This window comes from Acomys minous, assembly GCF_964271855.1.
Source record: "Acomys minous genome assembly, chromosome: 4".
Lineage (NCBI taxonomy): Eukaryota > Metazoa > Chordata > Mammalia > Rodentia > Muridae > Acomys > Acomys minous.
Genome location: NC_140486.1, coordinates 109,904,627 through 109,929,720, shown reverse-complemented (window position 1 = coordinate 109,929,720; position 25,094 = coordinate 109,904,627). Strand labels below are relative to the sequence as shown.

General features: G+C 46.9%; 1 protein-coding gene across 4 annotated transcripts; it reads left to right on the top strand.

The window, feature by feature from the left end:
* The first annotated feature begins 1,221 nt into the window (after window positions 1-1,221).
* LOC311595999 (sp110 nuclear body protein-like) lies at window positions 1,222-24,804 on the top strand. 4 transcript variants are annotated; one of them, XM_084779197.1, is made up of 13 exons: window positions 1,222-1,387; window positions 3,402-3,549; window positions 5,390-5,558; window positions 8,163-8,354; window positions 9,101-9,184; window positions 10,715-10,792; window positions 11,443-11,520; window positions 13,823-13,891; window positions 15,082-15,231; window positions 17,759-17,839; window positions 22,311-22,409; window positions 22,840-22,982; window positions 24,518-24,804. In XM_084779197.1, exons 2-13 carry the CDS (start codon window positions 3,403-3,405, stop codon window positions 24,566-24,568), a joined length of 1,341 nt encoding a protein of 446 aa, XP_084635323.1. In that variant the 5' UTR covers window positions 1,222-1,387; window position 3,402; the 3' UTR covers window positions 24,569-24,804. The 4 variants fall into 4 exon arrangements, with proteins under 4 accessions (XP_084635323.1, XP_084635325.1, XP_084635326.1 ...); XM_084779198.1 differs by lacking the exon at window positions 1,222-1,387 and adding an exon at window positions 1,450-1,514; XM_084779199.1 differs by lacking the exon at window positions 9,101-9,184 and having other exon boundaries at window positions 8,163-8,426.
* The last annotated feature ends 290 nt before the right edge of the window (window positions 24,805-25,094 follow it).

Genomic DNA, 25,094 nt, shown 5'->3' with positions numbered 1-25,094 from the left:
TGCCTGGCCAAAATCATCACTTTAGATGAATGCATTTTACATATCTATAAAACTGTGCATATATATTTTTTTCACTTGGTGTGAATTACCAGGTGAGGTTTCACCAGTATTACTGTATGCTTGAGTATGTATGGCTTAGGATAAAAATTTTCAACCTTATTTACATCTGTCTGATATAATAACTTTTTCTGTTCTAAAGGTTTTTTTTCCGGGGGGGGGTGGGGTGGTGGTGGTGGTATTTCCTGGTATAGTTATATTAAGGGCTAAAGGAAGTTCCTTCAGAAGATAGTGTCACATTTTCATAAAAGTGTCCCCTCCCCATTAGCATGGTGTCCTCTGTGTCTTATAGTGTTGCACCAGGGTGTGTTGGGGCATCGTGCTGGCACCCACTACACACACACACACACACACACACACACACACACACACACACACGCACTCACGAGTGCAGGTGCACACAATGCGTTACTTGCCTTGTTCCTTTCCTCCTTGCGACAGTCTGGCCCAAGCCTGATAGTTGGCTGTGAATGCTACTGTTGGTGTCTCCAAAGGAAGTTACAGAGGGACTTTCTCCTCTCTGGGCTACCCTTGGTTCAAATCTAAAGCCCCAGAGGCCTTGTGGGTGTCCTGGATGGGAGTTCTTGTGAGTCAAGTACAGTTGGGAAATATTAGACAGAGTTACACTGAACTCTCAGTTGAGAACATCTCAGAGGCCCCAGTTCAGGCTCCTTAGGGAACTTTAAAGGGGTGTGCAGGGCCTGTCTGCCAGTCTTCTCCTGGGGGAGGGGCGTGGTCACCGGGATGCCTTTGATTTTACTTCAGCTTTCTCACTTACTTATCCTGACAAATTCTAGACGTTTCAAACACATCAGCTCTGGTTATTGTTTTTAATTTAATGATTTCTAGCAAATCTATTCCGTGTAACCTTCACCACAATCCAGTTTGAGCACATTTCATTCCTCCAAAAAGGCTAGAATGAGGCCACTAGGGAAATAGAGACTGCCGAGAAGCAGACAGTGGAAGCCCCGTTCCCATGATCTCCAGTGCCTGTCCTTAGCCTTCCCTGCCTGTCACTTCTCTCCCGCGGGATCTGGATTTGCAGCAGAGCCTCTGCAACCCAAAAGGCTAACCAAGCTGGGGTGCCTCACCAGCCCACCACCCAAACCAGGCGAGGGGGCGGGGGGGGGGGGGAGGGGCGGGAGGGAGCGGGAAGTAGCGCTTCCTGCTCAGTGTACCGAGATCACTTTCAGTTTTCTTTTTTCTGAAGCCTCTCCCTCGGGGCTGTCCAAGGCGGCCACAGCGTGGCCTTTACCCAGCTGGGTCCAAGATCGCCTTAAGGAATCCCCGGGGAACCTGAGAGAGAGACCGGTGGCAGCCAGGCAGCCAGGTGCGGTTCTGCTCTTGGGCTCTGCACGAGGGTTCTTCGTCCCTGGGGTCAGCTTTTATCTGCTGGACCTTAGCGTCCTCGGTTTCTCCTCCACAAAGTACTGTTTTCCAGGGTGCCTAGGACCTACGTGAGTGGGTTGCGGGGACCGGGGAAGAAGAGGATAAGGGGGAAGAAGGGGAGTGCGGTGGAAGCTGATACACGCTATTCTTTTTCCTGAAAGTTAGAGACTTTTGGGTAGAATGTCCAGTGCATGCTCCCAAGGTTGGACGTGGGATGCACCCATGGTGGGAAGCGCCTTCATCGTCCACCAGGCGCTTGCCAACTTATGAAGCTATTGGGAAAGAGAAGGCACTTAGCATCCTTACTTCTACCTAGCGTGTACAAACAGTCTTTGCATGCTTTTATTTTTTAATTTATGGTCATTTCTTGAAATACATTCCTGTGCATTAAATTTAAGGGAATTCTTATTTTAGGGCTTGCGACGCTGATTACCAAATGAACCACAGAACATTTGAATTGGCTTACATTTCTACCGTATTGGGGATTGTGGCTATTGATTTCTCTCTTGGTCACTTTGATATGAATATGCACTGTCAAGCCCCTCCCATTTTCCCCAACTTAATTATGTATTCAGGGATGGGCGTGGTGATGGTGCACGCCTTTAATCCCAGCACTTGAGAGGCAGAGGCAGGATCACTGTGAGTTTGAGGCCAGCCTGGTCTACAAAGGGAGTCCAGGGCAGCCAAGGCTACACAGAGAAATCCTGTCTGGAAAAACAAAAACAAAACAAAGCAATATGTATTCAGTGTAACCAAGTAGTTATTGATTGTTCATTTGGGGTGCTGTTTTTCCTAATTGGGTGCTTGCCTTTTCCTAACATGTCAGGCCCCTTAACATAATAAAAACCTGAATGCAGGCATCTGAGATACACTATCTTTTTTTTTTCTTTCTTTCTTTCCAAAACAGGATTTCACTATGTAGCTCTGGCTGTCTTGGAAGTTACTATGTAGATAAACCAAACAGGGCCTCAAATTCCCTGAGGTCCACCTGTCTCTACCTCCAGTGCTGGGAATAAAGGCATGCGCCATTTCCCTGGGTTTGAGATACAGCATCTTGCACAGTGAGAAGAAACAAAAATACTAGAGACTGACACATTCTAGTGTGTACTGGTTTCCTTGGGCTAGTTGCTTCACCTCTCCTGGTCTGACTTTCATCCTTTGGAAACTGTGGCAGGTGGCGAATGAGAAAGCTGTCAACTGTCTCCATCTGCGTGTTGCTATATGGTAAAATATAGTAAATCATCCTAAACAGAGCCCAGAGCATGTGCTGGGCTCTCCCCCCACCCACCCCCGCATGTACATCATCACCAGCTTTCTCTCCCACCTGTCTTCTGTCTTCTAGGACTTCCTCAGGTCTGAGGACTGTCCATGGCACATCTTCCTGTTTTACAGTCCTGCTGTGAATTCTTCTTCTTTTTCCTCAAGTTTTTCCTGCCGAGTTTAAGGAATTTGGAAATAAGAAGAAAGGGACAGGATGGACTGACTTGTCACTTTCTTCTGGAAATACTTAACTAATTAGAGTTTGATATTCTACTTAGCAAAAGATGAAAGGGGAGATCTTTGTTTGCTTTGTGTTTAAACATACAAACAAAGCCTTGAGTGTTAGCTGGGGGTGTAGCTCAGGGATGGGGCACTCACCTAAGATGCACAGGTCCTTGCTCCTTCCCTGGTGGTGCCATCCAACAACAAAAGCACCCCTAGATGATTGCACCATTTATGGGGACTTTCATTCTTACAACAGTTTGCCAGACTGTCACCTGGATATTTTCTTCCTGTTAAAACTGACTGGTTATTTTCTTGTGGTCTGGAAGCAGATAATTTCTATGAACATCCCATAGGAAGATACAGGCCCTGAAGAATGAAATGGGTTCATAAAGCCACGAGGTGACTTTAACCAGTTCTATGTTTGACCATCTTCCTGATTTTATTTACGTGTTGCCTACTTCTTTCCCTAGGATGTTCGCTGTGACCAGGGCCTTGGAAGAGGCCCTCCTCCAGCACTTCAGATACACGAAACTGGACATCGCCTACGCCATCAACAAGCCTTTCCCCTTCTTCGAAGCTCTCCGAGACAACTCCTTCATCACTGAGAACATGTACAAGGTGAGGCCTGTGGACCCCCCACAAGGCAACCAAGTCCTCAATAAGTATGCGCCATTACTGAGCTCTCTGACCCCAACCCACCGTGGCTTCTAGAACATGGAAAAGCCCAACTTGACCAAGATCATTATTGCAGGAAGAGCTGATTGGGAGAAAGGGTGTCATGGGGCTGACTTAGTGCTCCCAGAGCAAAGGACCACAAACCGGAACCAGAAGTTCTGGAGGCCAGAAGACTCAAATCGAGGTCTTGATGGATTGACTTTTCCTAGAAGTTCAAAAACAGATCTTCTTCTTGCTTCTGTTTAGCTTCTGGTGGTTGCTGGCAGCTTTTGGAGTGCTTAGACCAATAGTCCACTGCAGTGCCTTTCCGTCTTCGCTCTTCTGTTTTCTCCTTCTCCTTCCTTTGATAAGAACATGTATGTTTAGGAACTGCTCTAACCCAGCATAGTCTCGGCATCCTCTGCTGAGATCTGCAAAGATCTTTTGCCAAATAAGTTCACACTCACAGGCTCCAAACGTTGTATCTTATTTGGCACGAAGATGCCACTCGACCCATCACAGGCATTGTCCCAGTGTCTAAGAACATGTGGCTAAAACATGACGTTTGTTGTGCTGTGTGTCCGTGAGTATGAGTGTGTGTGCACATATGCCCTGGCATGTGTGTAAAGGTCTGAGGATAACATATGGGAGTTGGTTCTCAGTTTCTGCCATGTGGGTCCCAGAGATTAAACTCGGGATTACCAAGCTTGGCAGCAAGCGTCTTTATCTGATACATCATCTTGCAAAGCCCCCAGTTCATTCTGATGTAAGGCAGGCACTGGAGGATATGGCTATCTCACAAATGTAGTGCCTTTTTCATACCAGTTTAGTGTTGGCTTGTTTGTTTGTATTTTGGAATTTGAGGTTCTGGAAAGTTGCAGCAGCCTTTTCCACATCTTGATACATCTCCTCCACCAGATCACAGCCCACACTGCATTGCTCAGAGGGTACCCACTCATCTCACGGAGACACTCAGAGTTTCCGCATAACAACTTGTGCTTTCATTATGAAACTTCTCAGTTGCAACTGCCTATTTATTGACTTTCTTTTCAGGGGCGGATGCTCTCTCGTTCTCCACCTGGGCAGGGTCTGTCTCACTTGGGCAGGAGCCCACCTGGGCATGGGTCCACCTGGGCAGAGGCCCACCTGTCCCATCACCGTGTCTATCTGGTGGTGGGCACACAAGGATTAACTAACAGGTCTGTCAGATGCTCATTGGAAGGATTTTGCAGTTTGTCCTCTCCTCCTGTGTCTTCTGTTTTGAAGAGATTTAGTATATCTTATACTAAATTTTCTCCGAAATTAAAATATTTTTTTCATAAATTTTGTTTTTTATTTCATTTTCTTCGAGACAGGATTTTTCTGTGTAGCCTTGACTGTCCTGAAACTCACTTTGTAGACCAGGCTGGCCTCAAATAGAAAACATTAGAGATCTGACTGCCTATCTCCTAAATGCTGGAATTAAAGGTGTGCACCACCAAGCTTGGCTTCTACATTCTTTTTCCCAATTACAATCACTTATTTATTTGGGGGTGGAGGAGGGCATATGCCATGGTGCAGGTGGAGGTCAAAGGGCAGCTTGTAGAATCTAGTCTCGCTGGGCATGGTGGTGCGTGCCTTTGATCCCAGTACTCAGGAGGCAGAGGCAGGCAGATCTCTCTGAGTTCAAAGCCAGCTTGGTCTACAAAGTGAGTCCTGCGCAGCCCAAAGTAGACTTCTTACAATCTAGAGAACCACAGATATCGATCTGTCAGCTCAATGAATAATCATTCAAACTAACCCTATGCTCCACCACTCTCTGAAGGAATCTCTAGAAGCCTGTCAAAATATGGTCCCTCTGTCCAAAGTGGTGCACAAGGTTCTCACTAGTCTGGAGAAGACTTTCCACATGTCACTGCTGCAGACATTGTTCAGCCGTGTCAACCTACGTGAATACCCCAGCATGGAAGCAATTTTCAGAAGCTTCAAAAATGGTAATGTGGGGTTTTTTCCCCCTCTGATAATTTTTACATGTGTAATGTTGCTACACTAAAAGCCTGGGCTTGTATCCAATGTGTCTTCTGGTGCCTGCATTTCCTGTGTAAAGGTATAGCCCACAGTCAGTCATAAAAGCAGCTGGAGGGCTAGCCCTTGCTGACTCTGACCTCAGTTTCCCCAAAGTGAATTTCTATAGAACACAGATTTTTTTTGTTGCAGCTAATCAAAGAATTTCAGTGTTGGTATAACTTTGTATGTTTGCAGCAGAGTCTCATGATGTAGCCCAGGCTGGCCTGAGATGTAATCATTCTGTCTCAGCCCTCTTTCCAAATTATGGACATGGTCCATCATTCCTATCTTGAAAATATAATGTACTGAGCCATCTCTAGGGAAGAGGAATGTCAGAGACCCGATATGAAAGAAAGGGAGCTCTAGAGAGAGAGTGGACCCAATGTCTATCTCTTTGTGACAGTGTGCTTGTCCCCACACATTTTGTACGATCATCTCACGTGTCCTTAAAACAATCCGTGACATTATTGTTAGCTGCTCTTGGCAAGGAAAGTAAAGTTGAGAGGCAACTCCCCCAGTCCTCCATGTTAGAAGTAGAACTGGGGACACAAGAGCCTAATACGGTAACCACTATTTCCACAAAGCCAGCAAGGAGGCAGCGTGTAAGGCTAGGGAATAGGGGAGCTCACAAAGATGGGGGAGATGGACACACAGAGAAGGGGGTTAGGAGAAAGAATGGAGCATGGGGTCCACTGAGACGGGAGGGGCCTGTGTGGTAGTCACATTTCTATCTCTGTCGCAAAATGCCCAAGATAATTAACTTATAATGAGAAAAGAGTTTTGGGGGGGCCTCATGGGCCGAGGTGTCTTTACTTCTGAAATAAATGACAAAGAGCAATGTTAATAGAAACCAGCCCCAATCTGTTCAAGGGAATAGCATGTGGAAAGCCACGTGCCTGGTGTTAGGCTGGGAAGGGAGATCTTAGGGTGTTCACAGTGATGTGGCCAGATGACAGGGTGCAACAGAACCTGCAGGAGTGAGCAGAGACCGCAAGACCGAGCCCCAATACACCCTGGTAAGGAGGTTTTGTTTCATTTGGTCCAGGGAGATATATTTATTTATTAAAATAATAATAAGAATAAACAAATAAATTATAAAATAATAGTAATAAATATTAGAGACCTTTGTTAAATTAGAACATTCACACAATTGACCAAGTTTTATGAAACCAAAATTGCAGAAAATTAAATCCTTGGGTACAAAATACCCAATTTTATGTGTTAAAATCCACATGTGCTTAGCTCTTCCCCCATTTATTTATTTATTATTTACTTATTTATTTTTGCTGTCATTTTTTTCAAAAACTTTTCCATATATTTGGTCATTCTCTCTCCCCTCCCTCAACTCCTCTCAGAGATCCCCCCCCCACTACTTACCCCACTTCATAGCTTTTCCTCTCCTAAAAAACCCAAATCAAGCCAAACCAAACCAACAAACAAAAAACACGGAGTCCATTTTGTGCTGGTTAACTATTCCTGCACATGGGCCTTCCCTGGAGTGTGGCTCATACCTGGTGTCCCTCCATTGCAGAGAACTGGTTTTCCCTTTCCTGTCAAACATTAATTGTGAATAGCTTCTTCGTTAGGAGTGAAACTTTATGTAGGTTACCAGCAGAAGAAGTGACTCACATTAAAGGTGGATCTTCCCACCTCAAGAGATCTAAATTTAGGATGAGTCTTCCCGCTTCAAATGATTTAATTAAGAAAAAAAAATCCATCACAGTTGTACCCAGACACTTGAGTTTGGTTAATTCCAGACATAGTCAAATTGACAACCAAGAAAACCATCACAGTGGGTATATCCAAAAAAAAAAAATCATTAGGAGTCATTTTGTTGCTACATTCACTTAGAAGATTAATTGTAGTAGGTTTTACTCTAGAGCCCATGACCTATCTAATCTTAGATTCTTGGTCACATTAACAATGTTGAGTGTGAGTCTCGTTTCATAGAACAGTCCTTACAGCCAATCAAAAGATGGTGGGTCACTCCCATGACCTTTGTGCCACTATCGAAGCAGTGAGTGTATCAAGTAGGCAGGTCATTATCACAGCATTCCTAGCTGGGTGAGATTGATGACAACTTTTCACCTCCGGTAGTATGTATAGAACCTTCCATCACTGTGAGTGGATGAAGCTTCTGGTTGAGCAACAGCTTGATTTCTTCATGTTCAGTGGCATAAGTATCCGGTGCCTTTAGCAATAGGGTTTTACCAGCAGGTTCTGGAGGATGCTTGATAACTCCATTTAAATCCCGTTTATATGCATATATATTTTAGGGAGCTTCTACAGTAGTGGGCTTGTATATGGTCAGTCCATTTTTGGTGATAGATTGGCGACTAAATAGCACTGAGTGTCCAAACGAAATAAAAGTTGGAAGGGACACTTGTAGTGACAAACCTGTTCCATGCACGGGGAGAAAAATCAGTAACTCTGCCTCAGGTCTTGTGGGTAAAAATGCACTAGGCGATCCTGTCTGCCAGATAACTTCTGGATCTCCAGGCTCCTGATGTGTGCTCCTTTGCGAATTCCAGTTGCTGTTGCCTATGAAAGGAGGAACACAACCACACAGACCCTAGTTGAAGTCCCAAACGACCCAGCAGAAGGGCGCTCCCTCCAGGCTCTGCCACCACCACCATCCCAGCCACCTCCACCAAGTCACCCCTCCTCTGCAACAAGAGCCTGCAACCCCAGAGCATCCTCACAGCAAACCACTGAGACCCTGGGTGAGAAGCATGGCCTTTCTCACCCAGCAGTACCACTCCCTGGCTTCATTCAGGAAGAAAAAACCACTCCAGGCAAGAAACAGATCTTATCCTACAACTTGTAACCCTACCCAGGATGCCTTGCTCCCTGTCGATTAGAATCCCAACTTGCTGTCTTTTATTGGTCTGTTCTTTTCTATGCACCTACCTACCTACACACAACCTTTTCTAAGAAAATCACGAGCCTTGCCAGTGGCCAGGCAGGCCCAGATCCCAGAGCACCTTCCTCCTGTACTTGGACACTCCAACCTCTGCCCTAGACCTTATTCCTTCACCTTCCCTGTGCCTTTAGGCCAGTGGTTCTCAACCTTCCTAGTGCTGCGACCCTTTAGCAGCTCCTCGTATTGTAGTGATCCCCAACCATAAAATTATTTTTGTTGCTACTTCATAGCTTTCATAATTTTGCTACTGTTATGAACCATAATGTAATGTTTTGTTTTGTTTTGTTTTTTGAGACAGGGTTTCTCTATGTAGCCTTGGCCGTCCTAGGCTCACTTTGTAGACCAGGCTAGCCTCGAACTCACATCGATCCGCCTGCCTCTGCCTCCCAAGTGCTGGGATTAAAGGCGTGCGCCACCATGCCCAGCTCATAATGCAGTTTTTTGGAGATAGAAGTTTGTCGTGGGGATCTTGACCCACAGGTTGAGAACCACTCTTAAGCCGTTCACTCTCTTTCCTTATAACCCTTATATTCCCTTTGCCTTCAGCTCCCAGTAACAATTTAACAGCTACAACCAATAAGAAAGAACATTCGGAAAGGATGCCCAGCCCTTCCCCTGGTACTGTACAAGGTATCACCAACTGGGCTGTGGAGGGAGACTATGCATATGCCAAATGAGAGGCTGTGGTTAGAACCACAGGGAAAAAGGACTGGGCATGAGAAGGGGAGAGAAGCAGATGGAGCTGTCCATAGGTTCCCAGAGCAAAGGTAACCAGTCGTCAGAACTGGTGTGTGGGTCTGGGGTGTAGCTCAGTGGGAGATGACTTCCCTTGTAGATGCAAGGCTCCTAGGTCAGTCCATGGTATGTACAGTCAGTCTCTCTCTGTCTCTGTCTATGTCTGTCTCTGTCTCTGTCTGTCTGTCTGTCTGTCTGTCAGTCTGTCTGTCTGTCTGTCTGTCTGTCTCTCTCTCTCTCTCTCTCTCTCTCTCTCTCTCTCTCTCCCTCTCCCTCTGTCTTGTTTCACACTTACAGTGGTAATTCTTCCCTGGCTACAGAGTCTTTGAGTCTTAGCCTTATTTGTTCCTTTTTATTTTGTAGTGTGTTAAGAGTAGAACCGAGGGCCTCTTGCATGCTGGACAAGCACTCTGTCCCTGAGCCAGCCCACCAACCCCTATATTTATCCTTAGATGAATTAGATTCTAAAATATGTGTATGTTATTAACATTATTAGAAAATATTGGCTGGGTGGTGGTGGGGCACGCCTTTAATCCCAGCACTTGGGAGGCAGAGGCAAGCGGATCTCTGTGGGTTTGAGGCCAGCCTGGTCTACAGAGTGAGTTCCAGGACACCTAGAGCTGTTACACAGAAATCCTGTCTCAAAAAACAAAACAAGACAAAAAGAAAGAAAAGAAAAGAACATAAAAAAATTTAAAGGTCTATTGGACCTAATTGAGCTTCCAGACTTAATGTCACTTGCCTTCCCCAAACCATCACTATAATAAAGTTTCATCACATTAACTATAGCTGAACGTATTGCTGACATCGTCAAAGATATGTATTGTGGATCCCTTGCTCTCCAGGGCAGAGAATAAAGGCGTCCTATTGAACTCAGTAACATTTCCTCCACTCCTCTGATTCCCGCCATTTAAATATGTTTAACATAATCCAAAAGCTGGTGACAGTAGAAGATTTCATCATCTATGTTTACAAAAAAGGTAGAAGAAATCCTGTTATTAAACTAATGAGTTGCTAATTAGGAGTAACCAACTGGTCACTGTCCCTTCTGTGCCCTACCTTACCCTGATCACCCACCTTCTGGTTGCCTGCCTTCCTCGCTGGTTGGAGTCACATCTGTTCTCTACCACTCTGATTCCGACTTGTTCATCCTGAAAGCCTCAATACACACTCTCTCTCTCTCTCTCTCTCTCTCTCTCTCTCTCTCTCTCTCTCTCTCTCTCTCCCCTCTCTTTCTCTGTCTGTCTCTCTCCTTTTTTCAAAACAGGGTTTCTCTGTGTAGCCATGGCTGTCCTGGACTCACTTTGTAGAGCAGGCTGCCCTTGAACTCAGAGATCCGCCTGCCTCTGCCTCCTGAGTGCTGGCAGTAGAGGCATGCCACCACCACCCAGCTAAGCCTCGATTCTTTTTCCTCCCTCTGCCTAGTGTCCTCCAGGCATCACCAGAGAGAAGATAAAGAAGACTCTCAAGAGACAACCCCCAGTCCCTCAGGCCCTGTGTCAGGTAATCTGCCTTTGGCATTAGTGTTCCTCCTTTTCTGGGCATTTACACCATCCACTCTTCTCCCTGGCAGCCAGACTAGTAACCCAAGATTTTCCTTCCTGTAGTGATCACAGACAGAATTTAAGATGATTTTCATAGTGTTGTTTAAACAACAGACAGCCTTAAGGAGACGGGCCTTTTCATCTGTTACAGTTTCAAGTCTCTTGTTTTTCTTGTTGCATCAAAGCTAGCAGAATTTCATAACGTATTTGCTGTTGGCAGTTGCACTGGTAACAATGACAGGGTTGGTCAGGGATGAAGAGGCAGCTCAGTGCCTACGAGCACTGGCTGCTCTTCCAGAGGACCTGAGTTCAATTCCCAGCAACCACATGGTAACTCGTAACCATCAGTAACTCCAGTCCCAAGGGCCCTCTTCCGGGCTTTACATGATCGAGGCATACATGTGGTACACAGACACACATGCAGGCAAAACACTCATACACATAAAGTTTTTAAATTAATAATGAGCTGGTCAGATTGAGACAGAAGGCTGTGGGCTGAGAGATCCCCGCCTTCGTTCCTTAATCTTTTGAGTTCTTCAACTGACTTCCCTTTACACTTTCTCCTTAGTCCATTCTGAGCTCTGAGGTGGATTCTGTTTCTTTTGCTAGGGGTAAAAGATGACTCTCTCTCAGCAAATGACCTGGAAATGCCCCAGGAAGCAGCCGGCACTCCTGCAAACAAGAAAGGTACAGACATCCTTTCCCCTGTTGCTCCAGCTGTATCACACCCTAGCAGCCAGGATGCAAACCTGCTTCTGCCACTGCAGTGTCTCTGCAGTTCCTTTTCATTGTACCTTCCTCAAAGACTTTGTGAAAAATTAGAGGTAACAAGAAGGCACTTATGTAGTTCTGTGTCCTGTGTCGGGGCCTGAGTCCCACATCCGGCGGGTCAGTCCAGGTGCTGCTTGCCTCCTGACAAGAATGGATGGGTCCCAAGGTCCTATTTCTCGTTCATACTCAGGGACAGTTTAGAGCGCTCAGGGGTGAGACTCGTGGCCTGGCCACTAAGCCAGGTTCCCAGTCTCTCTGGGGGAGGTAGAAAATGAGTTTCCATACTGGATGTTACAGTTAGCTCTTTTTAGGATGAGACTGCAAGTCCCAAAAGGCAGTGGAGACTCAGGAGCCCCACCAGTGTCACAGCCGCTTGTTTGAGCCACTGTGCCAAACACAGCTGCAGAAGCAGGTGGATATCCAAAGCCCACTAGCAGGTAGGGTGAGATACAGGCCTGGAGGTGCTTTACCGGGGGTCAGCACCGAGCTATCAGCAACTGTGGTTCAGCAGGTCCCAGAGGCTGCAAAGGCAGTTCCATCATTGCTGCCTGACCACTAGGTATCCAGTGGTGGGTTCCCCCTGACACACACACACACACACACACACACACACACACACACACACACACACACACACACAGAATAAACAGAGTCTTGGGTGATCATGGTGGAGGAATGGCAAGCAAGACAGTAGAAGCAGGGACAGGAGCCCAAGCATCAGCTCGAGCATCCCACAGCCCGCCAACCTTTATTTATAGAGCTTGGGCAGCGGGGAGGGATTTTGAGGGTGAATATGTCTGATTCTCTAGGGCTAAAGGTGCCAGGATACTTAATCTACATACAGTGTTGCAGCACCTCATTTACAGTCAGTAACAGGGGGACCCTATCACAAGAAGGAGAAAACAGTACTTAATTATCCTATGTGTGAGGGAGTGATCCCTAGGTGCAATTAAGGGTCATTTGCTGGAGGCTAGGATCTCAGTGTGGGGATGGGACCTGTATTTTTCTGTGAGGACTGTGTGACAACCCTTTAAAAATCTGGGATTACCAGATCAGGTGGAGTGAAAACTCCCACTAAGAAAGGGAGTCCATCTTTTTAGACAGAGCACAAACCGGCTATCCGGAGAAGTCAGCCTTCAGCCTTCTCCGGCAGAGTCCCACCTCTTAGACATATTGAACCAAGCATCCCTCAAAACCACTGGACTCCTATTCCACAGCTGCTTAGCGTGTCTGTTACACTACCTATAATTAGTGTCCCAGGAGGAGACTGCTTCCTGTCAGGTCATGTCCAGGAAACCTTGTCATCCTTCACTTACACCTCATGGTGGCAAGAAGGTTGAAGGTCTGTCTCCCTGGCTACCTGCTTCCTATCCTGCCTTTTGCTCTCCTGTCTTCATCTTTGAGGTATCATCATTCAATTAAAGTGCGTTATTGGCCTGACAAGACGGCTTATTGGCCAGAGGTGCCAGCCACGAATCCTGAGGATCTGAAGTCAATCCCTGAATCCCAACTCATGCAAGTTGTCTCCTGACCTCTGCATGTGTACCATGGTACATGTGCCCAACCTCCACATGCCGATAAATGTAATCATTGTAATGATGGTGAGGGTGATGCTGATGATGATGATGAGGAGGAGGAGGAGGAGGAGGAGGATCACAGTGACCTCTCTGATACTGTCATCCATTGGCTTCCCCCATTGCTTCCTGGAAGCCTCCTAAGCCTGTTTTCTCCCACCTCACACCTTCAAGGCATCATGGATAGCAGATGACCCACCCCATTCCAGCTCCTCAAGTCTTTATCTCCTCACATCTGGTGATTTTTTTTTTCCTTCACAAATTCTTGGTTTCTCATGTCCAAAAGCCACCCATAAGGTAACTACCATTATCCGAGCCTCATTCAATTCCCTAATAACTAATCCAAAGAATTCTCATTTTAACTCTTATCCTTGAGGTTTGTCCTTGTAGTCCAACCTCTGATCTCTCCTTCCCAGCTGATCCTTTAAAAAGGTTAGGGGTGAGGTTGGAGAGATGGCTCAAGGATAAAACACACACACACACACACACCACACACACACACACACACACACACACACACACACACCACAACACACACACACATGCATACACACATGATTAATGAATGAAAAGATAATTTTTTTAAATAACAAAGACTGAAAGATCTATGTGACCATAAAAGATTTTGTATTCTTTCTTCTTAGCCAAAAATAAAAGAAAAAACATCTGGTCAACTCCCAAAAAAAAACAGAAGAAAAAAAGAACCCCACAAGGTAAGATGAGGAACAAAGGGGTGCTGGAGGAAGTTCCTGAAGGGCTGGAGATCCAGTGGGGAAGCAGGTGGAGAGCTCTGAACCCCATAGGAGGGCACACGGGAGCCCTGGGCAGTGCCCTGATCTGGTTTTACATTTCACGAGACCAGTTCTGCCTCTGAGTAAACAGTGAACTGGAGCCATGTTCTGATGGCCAGTTACAGCCCGAGGCGAAAAAGGGGGGAGAGGGACACGGTTCCCCTCTATATACATGAGGATGGCAACCCTCCTTCCAAACTAAAAAGGGAGTTAACAAACCTTGCTACTTTGAGATAAAATGCAGAAGAGCTTGGGACCTAGCCCTGAGAGGCAATTCATGGGACAAGCCCCAGAAGAGCTCAGGAGAGGTGGCCTCCTGACAGTGGGCTGTAGCTGTGCGGTAGGCAACCAGCTCCCAAAGTCGCAGCAGTGAGAAGTACCCTGAATGTCCTCCCTCCCTTCATGGAAGGCCACTAATCTACCAGTCCTGTCCCGGCAGAGCCTCTGGGCCCTCGCCGCCCTCTCCAGTGACACTCCTGGGAGCTGCCTTCAAGACAGGCACTATGCCTGTCTCTTCTATGCTTCTGTACACTTTGCCCAGAAGAGGTGCCTAGGGCCTTTGGATGTTGTCTGTCTATACAAGGGTGCTACATGGAAGGCCCTTCCCTCCTGCCTGAAGGATCCCAGGCCTTTGCCATTCTGCTCCCACAAGGTCACCTTGTGGTTCAGGAGTCTTAGAAGCAGGAATCAGAGAGCAGGCGCCCCCAACCTCACCCCCAAATCCTCCATAGTTATCGGTGTACTTTTGCTTGTTTGTTTTTCGAGACATGGTTTATCTATGTAGCTCTGGCTGTCCTGGAACTAGCTCTGTAGACCGGGCTGGCCTCAAACTCACAGACATCGACCTGCCTCTGCCCCCCAAGTGCTGAGATTAAAGGGGTGCACCACCACTGCCCAGCTATCTGGTTAATTCATGATTAACCTGGGGTGAAAACATGATTTGGGGGGAGAAAGCGTGATGCATAATAAAATAAAATAAAATAAAATAAAATAAAAGTGAGGCACAGAGGTACAGAGATCTGGAAGGGAGGGGCGACGGGGAGCCTGTGAAGGAAGGAAAAGATACAATGGGGTCCTCCATTTAAGCCGTTCATGAGTCTGTCTTGGCCCAGGGGTGGCCTCGCCTGGACATGGAGTCCAAAAGGAGCTCAAAGTGTTGGTTCAGAGGACTCTGTGGAAGAATGACTCAACCAGGAACTTGAAGGAGGTGACCAGCACTCGGAAAGCAAGGAGTAAATGTGCCCAGACACCCAGATCACAGGGTAAGGCTGAGGGTGTGAGTTGGGGGGGGGGGGCTGCCATTGAAAGGTTCTGTATGGGAGGGTCTCTTAGAGCTGGTGCTAGGGTGAGGAGATACATGGTGCAAAAGGAACTTTTATTCTCCTGGCTCAGTTGTTGTCTCGGAGGCTTACTGTCTCTGTCTGCCTACCAAGGAAGCGTGTAGGCTCCATGCAATCTAACCTAGGCCTAGAATGTTTTCTGCCTCTGAGACTTACTGCTTAATAAGCTTATCCTTTTTTCTTCTACTGACCTCTGGGCTGCCTGGTTCAATTCAGCTGTTTTGCCTCAAACTCCCCTCCCAGCTGACTTATTCAATCTGGCTTCTCTCTTGGCCCCTGCATTGCTCTACTTGGCTTCAAACTAACTCCAGCAATCTTCTTACTCTCTGCCTCATTCAGTCTTCACATGAGTTCTCTGTCTGCAACCTGTTTCTCTATTACTGTCCCGGTAAAAGTGGCTCTTCCTCTTTCTCTCTCTGCATTGTCCCTTAAGTCGCTTCCCTTTCCTCTCTCTTCTCTTGAGTGTCGTCTGCATCCTGTTCTGTCAAATCTTCTCTGATTCGTCACTTTTTCTGCCACTCAATTAGACATCACTTTCAAACATGGGTGCTTCCTTCTACAAACTAACTTTACCATCATTGTTTGAGATTTAAAAAGGCATGTATCACCATGCCTGGATCTAAGCTTTTCTTTTCTTTTTTTTTTTTTTTTTTTTTTTTTTTTGGTTTTTCGAGACAGGGTTTCTCTGTGTAGTCTTGGCTGTCCTAGACTTGCTTTGTAGTCCAGGCTAGCCTCGAACTCACAGCGATGCGCCTGCCTCTGCCTCCCAAGTGCTGGGATTAAAGGCATGCGCCACCACGCCCAGCTCTAAGCTTTTCTTTACCTGATACTTTGCTCTATACCAGGCTGGCCTTGAACTCAGATCCGCTTGTCTCTGTCTCCTGTATTAAAGACGTGTTTGTATTCCAGCCAGATTACACAGACCTAGAAGGTCTTTGGATATGATCTCTTGCCAGGACAGCCATGTTCTGAATTAACATTCCTCTACAACATGAACTCAATATTTAGAGAGAGAAGCCCAGAGAACGTGGATGGGGTGTGAGAGGGGTTAAGGAAAGGCAACGTCTACCGCAGCTGAGGAATTTGTGTTAAAGGAACAGATATGACCACAGCTGCAGGTCACCTCAGCCGAGACCTGAGGCAGAGAGCCTCAACCCTTTAGACCTCACCACCTCAGGGATCGCTTAGAACGTCCCAAAGTCTATGGCTATGTTGTTATGTCTACCTATTTGCATATTATTCATAATTAAAAAATAATAATTTACAAATCTTTGTTTAAAGTGAAATAAATTGGTCACATAACTGTATTAAAAATGTATTTCTGAAGCAAAGACAAAATTAGACGGTGGATGTCAACCTGTGTTCCTGCAGGTCTCGGTAATGTCAGGCCTCAGGAAGAGACAGGTAGATTCTTACAGTTGTTTTTGAACCTGCACATCTGTGATGAGTGCCTATGGCTGAGGATAGGGAGAAAATCTCCAGTCCTCTGTAAGAGCAGTGCATGCTCCTAACCAGCCCCATTAGCTGTAATCTAGACTCTGAGTCTACATCTCTGACACTGTAGTTCTGTTAAAATAAAATGTGTTAACGCCAGCCCGTGTGGTAGTCCACGCCTTTAATCCTAGCACTTGGGAGGCAGAGGCAGGTGGATCTGTTTGAGTTCAATCTCTTTGAGGACAGCCAGGTGTATATGTTCAACTCCAAGCCAGTGAGAACTACATAGTAGGGCCTGGAGGGGAGACGGTTCAGTGGTTAAGAGCACTGGCTGCTCTCCCAGAGGACCCAGGTTCAAATCCCAGCATCCACATGGTAATTTACAACTGTCTGTAACTCCAGTTGCAGGAGATCTAATACCCTCACACAGACACGCATGCAGGCAAAATGCCAATGCACGTAAAATAAAATAAAATAAAATATAAATGTTTAAAAGAGCGAGAGAGAAAAGCCAGGTGTGGTGGCACATGCCTTTAATTGAAACAAACAAATAAACCAAAACCAAACAAAAAAAGAACTACATAGTACATGCCTCCCAAAAGCAAACAAACAAAAGATATTAGCCATCTTACTTTTTTAAAAATGTAGCCCCAGCTGGCCTCAAACCCTGCCTCTGTCACCAAGTACTGGGATTAAAAGGTGTGAGCCTCCACATCTGCCTCCCCGTCTCGGATGGATCTTCTACTCCTATAAGATTTTAAGTCTCAGACATTTGGAAAGTGTTGAACTATATAGTTCATGGACACTTACATATTTTTCTTGGGGCACGTGGAATTTCGAGATGTGACAGAAGTATTTCATATTTACTTCTTACTTTGTCACCCTTGGGAGAAGAGGTGGCCTGGAGTCTGCAGTCTTTGGCTCTGAAGGGTGGCAGGCCTTCCAGGGTCAGGAGCCGCCTCATGGAGTTGCCACAGGCGAGGAACAGTGTTTCTTTCTTCTTTTTTTCTTCTAGAGCTCAGCAATGAGGCTTCAAAGACAAACAGTAGCAGGAGGCCTCAGAAGAGGCACAGCATACCACCAAGAACCAGACACAGTAAGGATGGGGCACTGTGGGTCCCAGAATGCAGCCTGCAGGAGCCCACAGCCAGAGCTGCACTCTCTAAGCCAGGCCTTCAATGCCCTTTATTTTTCATGGCCGCTGCCCTAAGGAGCCAGTTAGGGATTTACTGCCTCGCCACAACCTTCTCATGATGGCTTAAGATTACTAATGTATAGCCATGCATGGGCTCCGTGTGTGTGTGTGTGTGTGTGTGTGTGTGTGTGTGTGTGTGTGTGTGAAATTTATTTGTTTTGTTTTTTAGGGTTTTTTTGTTTGTTTGTTTTTGTTTTTTGAGACAGGGTTTCTCTCTGTCACAGTCCTGGCTGTTCTGGAACTCACTCTGTAGATCAGGCTGGCCTTGAACTCACAGAGATCTACTTGCCTCTACCTCTGCTGAGATTAAAGTTGTGTGCCACCAAGCCTGTCTTTCTTTTAGGGGAGGGGGTTGTTTTTGGTTTGGTTTGGTTTCAGTTTTTTTCAGTTTTTTGATGTGTATGTGAGGTTTATCATCTTTTTTTTCCCCTCCTGAAAGGTCAGTGTTTGCCCCGTTGCTGAGAACCTATGTTTGAGAGCATTGCTTGCCCTGTGCTGAAAATCTCCAGCTGTGAGTCAGGGTCGTTTTTTAGAAATCCAGTCTCTGGAGAGATTGCTCAGAGGTTAAGAGCACTGACTGTTCTTCCAGAGGACCCAGGTTCAATTCCCAACATCCACATGGTGGCTCACAACCATCTTTAACTCCAACTCTAGGGGATCCAATGGCCTCCAAGAGCAGCAGGCATGATCGTGGGACACAGCAAGCAAAACAAAACACACAAAACAAACATACGCACATACAGACATAGCACTATGTATGGGCAACCTTCACCACTGTGAAAGGACACGTGTGCCGAAGTGTGCGTGTGGAGAGGATGACTTTCACGGAGTCTGTTCTCGCTTGCACCTTTATTTGGTCTCCTGAAATCAGACACTGGTTGCCAGGCTTACGTGGCAAGCACTGTTACCAGCAGAGCCAACTCTAGGCCCCACACATCTCTGGTGCATAAAAAAACTACTGCACTCGGTAAGAGAAGAGCACCTCCTGAGCTCTGCAGTCTTCAACCTTAACCCTCCACGGTCTCTCTCTCTCTCCTCCGTTACCCACCCTCTGTCTTTTTTTTTTTTTTTTTTAACTCTCAGAGCCCAGGTCTTTCAGATCACTGGGAACTTTCTTCTGTTCTGTGCCTTCATGGAGCACAGGCACTCTCCTAGTTCCCCGTAGCAGCCAGCACCTCACTGCTTTGAGAATTCCAATTCCTCAGGTTGGTTTTCCTTACAATTGCCTTTTTATAAGATAGGCTGCAGAGCAATCGCTATGGAGGTCAGACTACCGTGCGCTTTCTCCTTCCCCTATGCCCCACCCCGCCGCCACCACCTCCTTCCCCTTCCCTCCCCAGGGCCTCCTCCCTCAGACACACCCAAAACAGATCCCATCTTCCTGCTCCACACCAGTAGAAACCACCTTAAATCAATATCACCTTCACACAGAACGATCCCCTGTCCGGGACAGGGGCAGAGGTCCTAGGAATGTGACCTGCCCCAGGGAACCCTGGAGATATTCCTCGTGGCGCTTTCTGAGATTTGGTTACTTGTCTGTGTGCCTCCTGTTTACTGTGAGAGTGGCATTTGAAGTCAGAGAGCGACCTCAAGTCTTGCTTTCTGTCCTGTGTCCGCGCCTCTGTGCCTCTGTTTATACTTATCAGAGCACTATGAAGGCCCATACCAGGGCCTATGCTGCCCTCTGCTGGACTGACCCTGTACTGCGCACACACCACTGATTGTTTCAGGGGCCTTCTTCAGCTGAGGTCTGGACAAGATGAGGAGGTACTTTGCACTGGCCCTTCATGTTGTTATTCGATCGTCATGATGGAACTCAGTTAAAAGGGAAAAGACTCAAATGAGGTAAAAATCCACTTGGGTGCTTCCGAATGCTTTGTTTTTTACAATGAAGGAAGTGAAAAATCACAGAAGCCTCTTTAGTCTTTTTTAATGAAACATTTGATGAAACAGGATCCCAGACCCATGCTGACCTTTGTCCTTCAGCTTTCACCCTGGGCTGCAACTTCCGGTTGGCCTAGGGTGCTTGTGCTATTAGGAGTCCCTCTGTGCCATCTTGGCTTTTATCAAAATAATATTTTCTTTATCCCTTAAAAATGTCATAGATGGGCTGGGGAGATGGCTCAGAGGTTAAGAGCACTGGCTGCTCCTCCAAAGGTCCTGAGTTCAATTCCCAGCAACCACATGGTAGTTCACAGCCATCTACAATGAGACCTAGTGCCCTCTTCTGGCCTGCAGGCGCACATTCAAGCAGAATACTCTATAAACAATAAATAAATAAATATTTTTTTAAATGTCATACATGCAGAGGCAGGCAGATCTCTATGAGCTTAAGGCCAGCCTGGTCTACATAGCAAGTGAGTTCCAGGATAGCCAGGACTGTCAAACAGAGAGTCCCTGTCTCAAAACAAAACAAAACAAAACAAAACAAAACAGAACAAAGCCATATGGATATACAATCTGCTTTGATCAAGCCCACCTCCTCTTTCCTCCTACAGCTTTCCCCGACTTCCAGGCCCAGCACACACCCCTCCCATCTTGGTATCTCTCTGAGTCTAATTAGTACTGGGTGTGGGGCTATCCACAGGAATATGGGCAACCTAGGAGGTGCCACACACCCTGTCCGCATCCGAGGGCCAGCTCCCTTACACACTGTCACTGTTGCTCACTGTCCCCGTGTCTGAGCCTCTGCCCATCTATTAAGTGGGTGGTCCCGGCCTTCTTTTTGTGAGAATGAATGATGCAACTCTTGGTGTTCTTGATTCTGTCTAGAATGTCTCCAGCCACCCCACCTCCACCCTTCACCGTCACCCAGGCCATTGGTCCACAAGTCACCAAGTGCACAGATCTGCCCTAGACATTTCATTTTCTCAGATACACATTACCTGTGGGTCTCCCTGTGTTCTGGAAGTAACAGGAGCTGGTCTTTGGATTGCCAATTAGGTTTTTTTCCGTTCCGCTCTTCCCCTCCCTTCCCTAATAGGCTTCCTCCATAGATGCTTGTCGCTTCAGGAAATTGTTTTTTTATCTTTAATTGCTTACTTGCAGGCTCCTGGTTGTTTGCTCACACTGATGAGGGTCTAAACTGGCTGCTGCTGCTCCCTTAGAGTAGGGCTGGATGATACTGACACACAGGCTGGCCCTCAGGTTCCATCATTAAAGGCCTCTTGCTGAAATGGGCAAATGAGGCTAAGCCAAACTCAGTACCAGTGAGGACTCACCAGGAGACTGCTCTTAACAGTAAGGTACTTTAGAAGTCCTCAAGACTAAAGGCCCTGAGTACCTGCAACAGGTGAAAGAGGGAGTGATGTTTGTGGCCTGACCCTGCGTGTTAGCTTGCTGCTCACAGCACCCCCCAAGCCTCCACTGCCCCTTCATCTGCTACGAGCATATGCAGGACATCTGCCTTCTTTAGAGCTATGTTTACCATAGGAAGTTAGCAAAGATGTTTCCATGGAGACAGAGAACCGTGGGAGATTCCCCACACTGTGCTAATCTGCCCACCCTCTAGGGTTTATAAATAGTAATTCAGGGTTACCTGTGACTCTGTCTCTCATTCAAATCACAGAGCTGAGAGCGCCAAACCTCCCACTCAAACTGGATGAGGACTTCATTGGCCCTTCTAGGGAACCCCAGAGCCAAGAGTCCGCCTCTGGTTCGGTGTTCTCATCAACGGTACCATATTTACATGGAGCCCAGACTCAGGTGGTGGGGCAAGCCAGTCCGCACCCTTATCCACATGGCTAACCTGGATGCCAGCCTGGTTCCTCCTAAGCTGGACATCCTTTGGGGCTCTTTGAGATAATCCATGCCCTCAGTTCCCATGAGCCCCTCCTCTCGCAGCATGACGCTCCTGGCTCCATCTTTCCAAAGTAATTAATGATAATTAGCATCTTCACCTCAACATTGTTCTTTCCTTTTCCCAATAATGACGCGTGTGTGTGTGTGTGTGTGTGTGTGTGTGTGTGTGTGTGTGTGTGTTTTCTTTTACTCTTTTGGTGTTGGAGGCGAGAGGGAGCTGGGTCCAATGTTTTTATCTTACATGGGGCCCTAACTCAACACAGACATTTACAGCCCATCCCTCTGTCCCCAGGAGACAGCCCTGCATGAACTCTTCCCCAGTGAGGTTGGAGGGGAAGGAAGCAGGAACTACCAACAGCTATTTAAAACCCTTTCACGAGTGTTTCTTTTGGGTCTTAACCTGAGATCCCTGCTCTGAGGTTCTGAGCTGCCAAATCTTTCCAGGTGCAATTTGCGGCTTCATCCTGCATGGGCCCAGAGTTGTAAAGTGACAGCAGGTGATAGGGATGGATATTATCGCTCAGTGCCGACCACTTCACTTATCCAAGTCCGTTTGTTCTCATGCTTCTAGAAAAGTCCGAGGACGACACTGTGGATTTTCTCTCTCCTGCGCTTCCTGTGACGTGTGGTAAGGCCAAAGGGATTTTGTTCAAGGAGAAACTGAAACAAGGTGAGTGCCTGCTCCACCCATGTTCCGGTCCCTGGATGATGGGGTGGGCTGGAAGGGAAAAGAATGTCCTTTGCGTAACTTATCAGGAAACAGACCCCGCTAGCCAGACCACAGGGGAAAAGCAACAACAATAAAAAGGCTTCCCAAGAGGGAGTTTGCAGACTTTTCCATAGAAGGTGATGTGGACCCTGTCCTCGCTACATGTAGAGTCGGCTACATGCAGACTCTGACCTATTCTCCCGAAGGCCTGTAGAGATTATGGTCCCCTGAAGCTGAGAGGGAGGAACCCCAATTCTTCAACTTCTGCTCCCAACCCTGAGGAATCCCCTCTTGACCTGGGAAGGTGGAAAGTCAGAATAAGCTCAAAAGTTTGTGGAAAATTCCCAGGAGATCCAGGTGGGCCCTGGAATGGCCTGTCTTTTTCTTACAGGATCCTCGGAAAAGTGCATTCAGAATGAGGCAGGAGCTTGGCTCACTCCAAAGGAGTTTTTAATGCAAGGAGAAAGAAGCAAGTCAAAAGACTGGAAGAAGGCTATACATTGCAAGGCAAAGACGTTACGATTCCTGGAGGAGGTATTATACTGACCAAAGGTGGTGGGTTCAAATCTCGGAAGAGTGGGTGGTGTTTCCATAGCAAAAATGCAGACAAACTCCCATTGTGACAATATCACGACTTACAGATAGCCAGATGTTCAAACAGAAACAGTTGTAGGTAAGGAAGTTAGGTAGATAGAGGCACACGATGAAGATCTAAGTGCAAACGAAATGGGCTGAGAATTTTAATGCAGGCCAAGTTTTTAAGAAGCTTAGCCTGGTAAGGCTGAGTGGTAGAGTGGAAGGAAGCTAACCGCAGGCAAAGAATTCCCCGAGTCCCCAGTCTGTTAAGACTTTACAGAAGGCCCAGTTCCTGTGGACCCAGTTAGCCGTTTTTCTCAGCCACCTCAACTGTGGTGGTCTCCCCTCTACCCCTTTGCGGCACTCCCTTTCTAACCAGTTCCAATTGCAGAAGGCATGAGTTGTTGGAATTCCTGGACACTGGCCTCCTAATAATATGCAAACCATTCTCACAGGGTGCTGCCCCATATTTGCTTTGTGGTGGTGAGGGCTTTAGAAACAAACTTCTTAGGAGACAGCTTCAGTGAGACAGCTCATTTAATTGGGGGGTGGGTGGAGGGTGGGGGGAATGGGTGAGTGTACATCATTGGCCGGGGCCAGGGTGTTGGGGATGCCTTATTTGCATGAAAAGGAATTGCAGGTGCTTGCTGGGCATGACTTTACAGAGGTGGGGGCGTGGGGGCAGTAAGGCTGCATGCACCAGGACATACAGGCTCAGGGGAGGGGGGGAGGGGGGGAACAGTCCTACTCCTGCCAAGAGATTTGGGGGATTTGGACATGCCTTGACCTCACTCTTACTCTGGGCCAGCTTCCCCAGTTGCACAGCTCCCCTGCCTCACAAAAGGAGGCCAGTGAGATGGCACAGTAGGTAAAGGTGCATTCTGTGTGAGCCTCACAACCTGAGTTCAGCCCCCCAAATGTGGAAAAAGAGAACTGACTGCGCAGAGTTGCCCTCTGACCTCTGACCTCTGACCTCCACATGTGCAGTGTGGCTCCTGCTTACCTCCATAATAATAAGTAAAGTGGGGTTTGTTTTTTGTTTGTTTTTGTAAATAAACCTCAAACATCACAGAGATGAACATGTAAGGATTTTACCTGGAGAGGAAGAATGAAAAGAGAAAGTGGGGGACGAACTGAGAAAGGAGAGCCTAGGTCTTGGGTTTAAGTAAAGGGGAAAGTTACTTTATCATTAAGGGAAAATTTTAAAAGGAAGCCATAGGCGGATTGCTGTGAGTTTGAGGCCAGCCTGGACTACAAAGTGAGTCTAGGACAGTCAAGGCTACATAGAGAAACCCTGTCTCGAAAAAACAAACAAAACAAAACAAAACAACAACAACAACAAAAAGCCATTAGGGGAAGCTCATTTCTCTCCTCACACTGTGGGTTTTATACCTAGTCTGATATTTAGGTACAAGTAAAAGGGGAGTGGCATCAATAGCCACAAAAGCAGAGCTTCCAGAATAATCTTCACTTGTCAACCTCTTCTCTTTCAGAAAGGACTTTTGCCCTGTACCTCCAAGAAAAAAACCTCAAAACAAAGGTGACCAGTGGATGAACTCCTGACCCATGCTCAGCTGCTGTGTCGCAGGCTCTCGGTGTCTAAGCTTTGCCTTTTAGCCCCTGGGTGTCCCAGCTCTGAGACCCTTCCTGTTTGAGCAAGGCAACTCATCACACCTGGTCCAGCACTGGGGTACATGCTCACACTGATGCCTTTGTTCACAGATGATTTGCAATGGAAAAGTGCATGCATCCTGGAAAGTAAAGAAAAGCTGTCGCTGTCTGTGTGCCTTAGAAAAAGATGTTGGTATTAAGATGAGTACAGACTAGAGGTGTCAGAAGGAGGCGGCTTTAGTGCAAGAAGCAAACATGACGCCAAGTGTTACTCAGTGCCACACACTTATTGCTTGTAAGGTGATGGAACAGAGCTTTGTCTGCAGAGACCCCGCCCCCTCCCCCTCCAGGGAAAAGGGCCACCACTGGTCAACTCCACTAACTGTCAGCCTGCCTTAGCTCTAAGACGTGTTCTCCAGCCTTGGTCCCATCCGTGAGCTCCTTTCAAATAAGAACTTC

Bases quoted from the DNA above. Each gene is read 5' to 3' on its own strand.
- LOC311595999 (XM_084779197.1), top strand. From the start codon at position 3,403: ATGTTCGCTGTGACCAGGGCCTTGGAAGAGGCCCTCCTCCAGCACTTC. The intron at 3,550-5,389 runs GTGAGGCCTGTG...CACTCTCTGAAG, and splicing joins TCACTGAGAACATGTACAAG to GAATCTCTAGAAGCCTGTCA. The intron at 15,232-17,758 runs GTAAGGCTGAGG...TTTTTCTTCTAG, and splicing joins CCAGACACCCAGATCACAGG to AGCTCAGCAATGAGGCTTCA.